Source organism: Oncorhynchus clarkii, chromosome 12 (genome assembly GCF_045791955.1).
Source record: "Oncorhynchus clarkii lewisi isolate Uvic-CL-2024 chromosome 12, UVic_Ocla_1.0, whole genome shotgun sequence".
Classification (NCBI taxonomy): domain Eukaryota; kingdom Metazoa; phylum Chordata; class Actinopteri; order Salmoniformes; family Salmonidae; genus Oncorhynchus; species Oncorhynchus clarkii.
Window position 1 is genome coordinate 91,974,565 of NC_092158.1, and position 10,000 is coordinate 91,984,564.

The 10,000-nt window shown below is 47.5% G+C and overlaps 1 protein-coding gene across 1 annotated transcript in view; it reads right to left on the minus strand.

The window, feature by feature from the left end:
- The window catches only part of LOC139421661 (synaptotagmin-17-like), a 63,668-nt gene that overhangs the window by 27,501 nt on the left and 26,167 nt on the right, over window positions 1-10,000 (minus strand). Inside the window, exon 3 of the mRNA XM_071172748.1 lies at window positions 8,424-8,569. Coding sequence (XP_071028849.1) covers window positions 8,424-8,569 — 146 coding nt within the window. The remainder of the gene's footprint in view (window positions 1-8,423; window positions 8,570-10,000) is intronic.

Genomic DNA, 10,000 nt, shown 5'->3' on the forward strand with positions numbered 1-10,000 from the left:
TTAACCCTGGGCAACATGGGCCTGGGAGGCTCACAGAGATATTAGGATCCACAGTATTCTGTTCTTAACCCTGGGCAACATGGGCCTGGGAGAATCACAGAGATATTAGTATCCACAGTATTCTGTTCTTAACCCTTTGGCAACATGGGCCTGGGAGGCTCACAGAGATATTAGTATCCACAGTATTCTGTTCTTAACCCTGGGCAACATGGGCCTGGGAGGCTCACAGAGATATTAGTATCCACAGTATTCTGTTCTTATTAACCCTGGGCAACATGGGCCTGGGAGGCTCACAGGGATATTAGTATCCACAGTATTCCGTTCTTAACCCTTAACCCTGGGCAACATGGGCCTGGGAGGATCACAGAGATATTAGTATCCACAGTATTCTGTTCTTAACCCTGGGCAACATGGGCCTGGGAGGCTCACAGAGATATTAGGATCCACAGTATTCTGTTCTTAACCCTGGGCAACATGGGCCTGGGAGGCTCACAGAGATATTAGTATCCACAGTACTCCACCAATTATCCATTTTTCAACTCAATACTTCTTGTATTCTCTAATTTTTTTGTTTAATTTGTTTCAACATGCTGTAATGTTCTGATTAGGAGGAGGCCCCTGATGAATTTGCATCAGTCACAAAAGGGGTCAGAACCCCTTATCTACCACACATTGGTGGTACCTGCCAACTCAGAGGATGGAGCTCCTCTGAGTCGACGTGAAGGACCAGAAACACGTGTTATTGGCTAATGTGGTTGAAATGTTCCTTATCCTTCAAATGGGGAAATCAGACAGCTATACAACAACGACATCATCATCAAGTACTCTCTGTGTGTGTGTGTGTGTGTGTGTGTGTATGTGTGGGTGTGTGTCTGTATGTCTGTGTGTGTGTGTGTGTGTATGTGTGTGTGTGTGCGCTAACGACTTTCTGGCAGGATGAACTGATTGTTTCCATGGCGATAGTGATACTTCTGTAAACACAGCTGTCTGCATCTCAAAGGGGTGACAGGGAGCATAGCGGTCAGCGTGGGGTCAGGAACCCAAAGGTCACGAACTCGCCTAGCGGTCAGCGTGGGGTCAGGAACCCAAAGGTCACGAACTCGCCTAGCGGTCAGCGCGTGGGGTCAGGAACCCAAAGGTCACGAGCTCGCCTAGCGGTCAGCGCGGTGGGTCAGGAACCCAAAGGTCACGAACTCGCCTAGCGGTCAGCGCGTGCGGCCAGGAACCCAAAGGTCACGAGCTCGCCTAACGGTCAGCGCGGGGTCAGGAACCCAAATGTCACGAGCTCGCCTAGCGGTCAGCGTGGGGTCAGGAACCCAAAGGTCACAAGCTCGCCTAGCGGTCAGCGTGGGGTCAGGAACCCAAAGGTCACGAACTCGCCTAGCGGTCAGCGTGGGGTCAGGAACCCAAAGGTCACGAGCTCGCCTAGCGGTCAGCGTGGGGTCAGGAACCCAAAGGTCACGAACTCGCCTAGCGGTCAGCGCGTGGGGTCAGGAAGCCAAAGGTCACGAGCTCGCCTAGCGGTCAGCGCGTGGGGTCAGGAACCCAAAGGTCACGAGCTCACCTAGCGGTCAGCGCGTGGGGTCAGGAACCCAAAGGTCACGAGCTCGCCTAGCGGTCAGCGCGTGGGGTCAGGAACCCAAAGGTCACAAACTCGCCTAGTAGTCAGCGTGGGGTCAGGAACCCAAAGGTCACGAGCTCGCCTAGCGGTCAGCGCGTGGGGTCAGGAACCCAAAGGTCACGAGCTCGCCTAGTGGTCAGCGCGCGGGGTCAGGAACCCAAAGGTCACGAACTCGCCTAGCGGTCAGCGTGGGGTCAGGAACACAAAGGTCACGAACTCGCCTAGCGGTCAGCACGTGGGGTCAGGAACCCAAAGGTCACGAGCTCGCCTAGCGGTCAGCGCGGTGGGCCAGGAACCCAAAGGTCACGAGCTCGCCTAGCGGTCAGCGCGTGGGGTCAGGAACCCAAAGGTCAAGAGCTCGCCTAGCGGTCAGCGTGTGGGGTCAGGAACCCAAAGGTCACGAGCTCGCCTAGCGGTCAGCGTGGGGTCAGGAACCCAAAGGTCACGAGCTCGCCTAGCGGTCAGCGTGGGGTCAGGAACCTAAAGGTCACGAGCTCGCCTAGCGGTCAGCGCGTGGTGCCAGGAACCCAAAGGTCACGAGCTCGCCTAGCGGTCAGCGCGTGGGGTCAGGAACCCAAAGGTCACGAGCTCGCTTAGCGGTCAGCGCGTGGGGTCAGGAACCCAAAGGTCACGAGCTCGCTTAGCGGTCAGCGCGTGGGGCCAGGAACCCAAAGGTCACGACCTCGCCTAGCGGTCAGCGTGGGGTCAGGAACACAAAGGTCACGAACTCGCCTAGCGGTCAGCGCGTGGTGCCAGGAACCCAAAGGTCACGAGCTCGAGTCCTCGAGCCAACAAGAAGAAAAATCTGTCAATGTGCCCTTGCGCATACATGAGAAAAAGTAAAGATACCTTAATAGAAAATGCCTTAAGTAAAGTTATATTTGAGTAAAAATATTTGGTTTTAAATGTACTAAAGGTACGAAATCTAAGTGCTTTATCAAAAATATAAATAAAATCAGAACGCAGCATCTTCGGGGAGGATTTCTGTGTTTAGAAAGTGACATGTCTTGAAGACTTGAGGGCTGACAAGTAGTACTTTAAAATAGTTTTACTGAATGACTTTGCACGACTGCACTTAACCCTAATTGCTCCAGGGTCGCCGTTGATAACGGCTGGTCCTGGCAGAGGGGGAGTTGGGACATGCAAAAAAACACATTTTAAATGTGGACAAATATAAGCACGCCCCCTTATTATGTAATGGGACCCAGCCACTATGCTGCTGATGTAGAATATCTCTAATAACTACTGACACTTTATATCAGAATATCTCTAATAAATACTGACACTTTATATCAGAATATCTCTAATAACTACTGACACTTTATATCAGAATATCTCTAATAACTACTGACACTTTATATTAGAATATCTCTAATAATACTGACACTTTATATTAGAATATCTCTAATAACTACTGACACTTTATATCAGAATATCTCTAATAACTACTGACACTTTATATTAGAATATCTCTAATAACTACTGACACTTTATATCAGAATATCTCTAATAACTACTGACACTTTATATTAGAATATCTCTAATAACTACTGACACTTTATATCAGAATATCTCTAATAACTACTGACACTTTATATCAGAATATCTCTAATAATACTGACACTTTATATTAGAATATCTCTAATAACTACTGACAATTTATATCAGAATATCTCTAATAACTACTGACAATTTATATCAGAATATCTCTAATAACTACTGACAATTTATATCAGAATATCTCTAATAACTACTGACACTTTATATTAGAATATCTCTAATAACTACTGACAATTTATATCAGAATATCTCTAATAACTACTGACACTTTATATCAGAATATCTCTAATAACTACTGACACTTTATATCAGAATATCTCTAATAACTACTGACACATTCTATTAGTGAGCCAGGTCCTTCTGTAGGAACAGACGCATCTTCTCCTGATGACAGTTCCTTCTGTAGGAACAGACACATCTTCTCCTGATGACAGGTCCTTCTGTAGGAACAGACACATCTTCTCCTGATGACAGGTCCTTCTGTAGGAACTGACACATCTTCTCCTGATGACAGGTCCTTCTGTAGGAACAGACGCATCTTCTCCTGATGACAGGTCCTTCTGTAGGAACAGACACATCTTCTCCTGATGACAGGTCCTTCTGTAGGAACAGACATAACTTCTCCTGATGACAGGTCCTTCTGTAGGAACAGACGCATCTTCTCCTGATGACAGTTCCTTCTGTAGGAACAGACACATCTTCTCCTGATGACAGGTCCTTCTGTAGGAACAGACACATCTTCTCCTGATGACAGGTCCTTCTGTAGGAACAGACACATCTTCTCCTGATGACAGGTCCTTCTGTAGGAACAGACATAACTTCTCCTGATGACAGGTCCTTCTGTAGGAACAGACATAACTTCTCCTGATGACATGTCCTTCTGTAGGAACAGACACATCTTCTCCTGATGACAGGTCCTTCTGTAGGAACAGACATAACTTCTCCTGATGACAGGTCCAGGTCCTTCTGTAGGAACAGACACATCTTCTCCTGATGACAGGTCCATGTCCTTCTGTAGGAACAGACGCATCTTCTCCTGATGACAGGTCCTTCTGTAGGAACAGACATAACTTCTCCTGATGACAGGTCCATGTCCTTCTGTAGGAACAGACGCATCTTCTCCTGATGACAGGTCCTTCTGTAGGAACAGACACATCTTCTCCTGATGACAGGTCCTTCTGTAGGAAAAGATGCATCTTCTCCTGATGACAGGTCCTTCTGTAGGAACAGACATAACTTCTCCTGATGACAGGTCCTTCTGTAGGAACAGACGCATCTTCTCCTGATGACAGGTCCTTCTGTAGGAACAGACATAACTTCTCCTGATGACAGGTCCTTCTGTAGGAACAGACGCATCTTCTCCTGATGACAGGTCCTTCTGTAGGAACAGACACATCTTCTCCTGATGACAGGTCCTTTTGTATGAACAGACATAACTTCTCCTGATGACAGGTCCTTGTCCTTCTGTAGGAACAGACACATCTTCTCCTGATGACAGTCCTTCTGTAGGAACAGACACATCTTCTCCTGATGACAGGTCCATGTCCTTCTGTAGGAACAGACACATATTCTCCTGATGACAGGTCCTTCTGTAGGAACAGACATAACTTCTCCTGATGACAGGTCCTTCTGTAGGAACAGACGCATCTTCTCCTGATGACAGGTCCTTCTGTAGGAACAGACACATCTTCTCCTGATGACAGGTCCTTCTGTAGGAACAGACGCATCTTCTCCTGATGACAGTTCCTTCTGTAGGAACAGACACATCTTCTCCTGATGACAGGTCCTTCTGTAGGAACAGACACATCTTCTCCTGATGACAGGTCCTTCTGTAGGAACAGACACATCTCCTCCTGATGACAGGTCCAGGTTCTTCTGTAGGAACAGACACATCTTCTCCTGATGACAGGTCCTTCTGTAGGAACAGACATAACTTCTCCTGATGACAGGTCCTTCTGTAGGAACAGACACATCTTCTCCTGATGACAGGTCCTTCTGTAGGAACAGACATAACTTCTCCTGATGACAGGTCCTTCTGTAGGAACAGACATAACTTCTCCTGATGACAGGTCCTTCTGTAGGAACAGACGCATCTTCTCCTGATGACAGGTCCTTCTGTAGGAACAGACACATCTTCTCCTGATGACAGGTCCTTCTGTAGGAACAGACACATCTTCTCCTGATGACAGGTCCTTCTGTAGGAACAGACACATCTTCTCCTGATGACAGGTCCTTCTGTAGGAACAGACACATCTTCTCCTGATGACAGGTCCTTCTGTAGGAACAGACACATCTTCTCCTGATGACAGGTCCTTCTGTAGGAACAGACACATCTTCTCCTGATGACAGGTCCTTCTGTAGGAACAGACACATCTTCTCCCGATGACAGGTCCTTCTGTAGGAACAGACACATCTTCTCCTGATGACAGGTCCTTGTCCTTCTGTAGGAACAGACACATCTTCTCCTGATGACAGGTCCTTGTCCTTCTGTAGGAACAGACGCATCTTCTCCTGATGACAGGTCCTTCTGTAGGAACAGACGCATCTTCTCCTGATGACAGGCCCTTCTGTAGGAACAGACGCATCTTCTCCTGATGACAGGCCCTTCTGTAGGAACAGACGCATCTTCTCCTGATGACAGGTCCATGTCCTTCTGTAGGAACAGACACATCTTCTCCTGATGACAGGTCCATGTCCTTCTGTAGGAACAGACACATCTTCTCCTGATGACAGGTCCTTCTGTAGGAACAGACACATCTTCTCCTGATGACAGGTCCTTCTGTAGGAACAGACACATCTTCTCCTGATGACAGGTCCTTCTGTAGGAACAGACACATCTTCTCCTGATGACAGGTCCTTCTGTAGGAACAGACACATCTTCTCCTGATGACAGGTCCTTCTGTAGGAACAGACACATCTTCTCCTGATGACAGGTCCTTCTGTAGGAACAGACACATCTTCTCCTGATGACAGGTCCTTCTGTAGGAACAGACATAACTTCTCCTGATGACAGGTCCTGGTCCTTATTTTTCCCTGTCGCATATTATTCCATTTGTCTCTGCCGTCACACGCACGCCACACACGCACGCACGCACACACACACACACACACACACACACACACACACACACACACACACACACACACACACACACCCAAATGAACACATTGTACTGTTGTGTAATGACGGTATGATAACATGAGACTGCATCCTGTCTGGGGATCCTGTTCTGTTCTGCTCAGAGGGAATTTAGTTCTATTAAAACACCATTAAAGGAGCCATCAGGGATTGTTACATCCAGTTCTCTCAGCGATGTACCAAAACAGGTGACGAGGTGACCGCTTGCTGTGTTTGGAATCCCCGATTGCCCCTTTAATATCACTGGCCAACGCTGAGAGGAATCTGCACAAACATGTTTTACTCATTTGATTGTTTTCCCCCTCCCTCCCTCCCTCCCTCCCTCTCTCTCTCTCTCTCTCTCTCTCTCTCTCTCTCTCTCTCTCTCTCTCTCTCTCTCTCTCTCTCTCTCTCTCTCTCTCTCTCTCTCTCTCTCTCTCTCTCTCTCTCTCTCTCTCTCTCTCTCTCTCTCTCTCTCTCTCTCTCTCTCTCTCTCTCTCTCCTTCCTTCCTTCCATCCATCCATCCCTACCATCCCTTCCTCATTCCCTCCCTCCTTTCTGTTTGTCAGGACATATAATTCTAGTCCTCTGGACTTTGTACTGGACACCTAATTCCCAGCCATTCCTTGGGGATCATCAAGGACCCTTTGTGTCCATGGCGACAGCTCGCAGGGAGATAGTTGTCAAGGTAACAGGGCAATCTAAAACACATGGATTTAGGAGAGGAGGGAGGAGAGGAGGAGAGGAGAGGAGAGGAGAGGAGAGGAGAGGAGAGGAGAGGAGAGGAGAGGAGAGGAGAGGAAAGGAAAGGAGAGGAGAGGAGAGGAGAGGAGAAGAGAAGAGGGAAATTAACTTAGGTGAAACCAATAGAGAGTGGGGGTGGGTGGGGGGGGGGCAGAGACACCTCATGTTTTAATAAGAGTCAATAGGCCTCTGGTCAAATAAGTGCACTATTTAGGAACTAGTGTTTCATTTGGGAGGAAGACTGAGTCTCCATGATAGTAAACAGGTACTGGTATATGGTCTGTATCTCAGACTGAGTCTCCATGATAGTCAACAGGTACTGGTATATGGTCTGTATCTCAGACTGAGTCTCCATGATAGTAAACAGGTACTGGTATATGGTCTGTAACATGCTATGCGGTTCCTACTCCTGAGAGACAACAGTATCGGTACAGTGTGTGTGTCTCCAACATGTCTATCTTAATCAGTAGAGCAATGCTTCAGCCAGACCTTAGGTATTTGTCACACACACACCCTCTCAACCACAGAATGAGCTCACCCAGAGTGCTGACGTCAACATCAGGTCCCTAGAGAGACTAGCAGAACATGGGGGTTGGACTGTTCCATTACAGCACAGAACAGGGGGTTTGGACTGTTCCATTACACCAAAGAACAGGGGGGTTGGACTGTTCCATTACAGCACAGAACAGGGGGGTTGGACTGTTCCATTACACCACAGAACAGGAGGGGTTTGAACTGTTCCATTACACCACAGAACGGAGGGGTTGGACTGTTCCATTACACCACAGAACAGGGGGGTTGGGCTGTTCCATTACACCACAGAACAGGGGGGTTGGACTGTTCCATTACAGCACAGAACAGGGGGGTTTGGACTGTTCCATTACAGCACAGAACAGGGGGGTTTGGACTGTTCCATTACAGCACGGAACAGGGGGCATTGAAAGACCTGGTAACAATCTGTAATGATGATTGACTATATCCACAGATCTGTTGGAATAGGTTTAGAAGTGTATCCTTCTACTTCCTGAGACTGATCTAACACAACTGGACAAGTCAACGGTGTGGGCATGTGGGCATGTGATCTAACACAACTGGACAAGTCAACGTTCAAATCAAATCATCAAATCAAATCAAAAACGTTGTGGGCATGTGATCTAACACAACTGGACAAGTGAACGTTGTGGGCATGTGGGCATGTGATCTAACACAACTGGACAAGTGAACGTTGTGGGCATGTGGGCATGTGTGCGTGAGTGTGCTTTCGTTCATGCGTGTCTGTTTGTGTGTGTGTGTGTCTGTGCGGTCGTCCGTCCGTTTGTGCGCTTAAGTGTGTGTCCATGCATGTGTGTGTGTGTGTGTGTGTGTGTGTGTTAACTCACAGCCAGGAGGGGGTCTGAGCAGGGAAGGGTCCCAGTATCTCCACCTCCTCATCACTGGGCGGAAAGCAGCACTCCCAACACCACAACAGACATGAGCGACACGACCACCGACACAATAGACAGTCAGTTAGCCTGGCCAGCACACCCTATAGAGAGAGAGAAGAGAGAGGAGAGAGAAAGAGAGAAGAGAGAAAGAGAGAAGAGAGAGAGAGAGAGAGAGAGAGAGAAGAGAGAGAGAGAGAGAGAGAGAGAAGAGAGAGGAGAGAGAAAGAGTAAAGAGATAAGAGAGAAGAGAGGAGAGAGAGAGAGAGAGAGAGAAGAGAGAGAAAGAGAGAGAAAGATAGAAGAGAGAAGAGAGAGAAAGAGACAAAAGAGAGAGAGAGAGAGAGAGAGAGAGAGAGAAGAGAGAGGAGAGAAAGAAAGAGAGAAGAGAGAAAGAGAGAAGAGAGAGAGAAGAGAAAGAGAAAGAGAGAGAGAGAGAGAGAGAGAGAGGGAGAGAGAGAGAGAGAAGAGAGAGGAGAGAAAGAAAGAGAAGAGAGAAGAGAGAAGAGAAAGAGAAAGCGAGAGACAGAGAGAGAGAGAGAGGAAGCAAGCGATTCCCAAACATTCCATAACAAAGCCATCACCTACAGATAGATAAACCTGGAGAAGAGTCCTCTAAGCAAGCTGGTCCTGGGGCTCAGTCCACAGACCCCCAGGACCAGTGGAGGTTCTAGCTTGTATGGCTCCCTGGGCGAACCCCCCACTCCCCTAAAAACCCACAAATAAAAGTCAATTGCACAAATTTCAGAGGAGGAACACAAATATCCTCCCTCCTTCCCTCCTCTCTCTCCCTCTCCAACTGATAATTACTACTGAGAATCTCATCTATCATCCCTGAGCTTCCACTTCTCCCACACTCTGACGTCACCTACGAAGGAAAGGGCCTGGATGACAGCACTTTCGGGCAGTTAAATGCAACAACCACAACACTACTTATAGAAAACAATCTATTAAATATGTTTTTTGGACACCGTAAATTGTTAGCATGATAGCTATATTTTTTGTTTATGGTAGACGCAGCTTGTTTGCCATTCGCTAATCAGCATCGTCATCGAGTTCAAAGCATGTGAATGCATCCAACTGTTTTTTTCCTCCATCACAACAGGTAATTACCACCTTCCCACTCGGTTATGAACACAGCATCACACATGATGACTCATCTCAGCACAACTCCCTGACGTCATCAGCGTGCGCCCACAATACACATCAAAGTTCTTTTCCATTTCCCTTTTCATAGTCCTATTTTAATTTTGTAAACATCCTCATTCCCTGTAGCAATCAGCAGTATAGAGAAACACCTTCATTCTACTCTCATTCTCTCTCTCTCTCTCTCCCTCCCTCTCTCTCTCTCTCTCTCTCTCTCTCTCTCTCTCTCCCTCTCTCTCTCTTCTCTCTCTCTCTCTCTCTCTCTCTCTCTCTCTCTCTCTCTCTCTCCCTCCGACTCCAACCTAAGTGTATGTAAACTGTATATATATATATATATACAGTTGAAGTCGGAAGTTTACATACACTTAGGTTGGAGTCATAAAAACGTA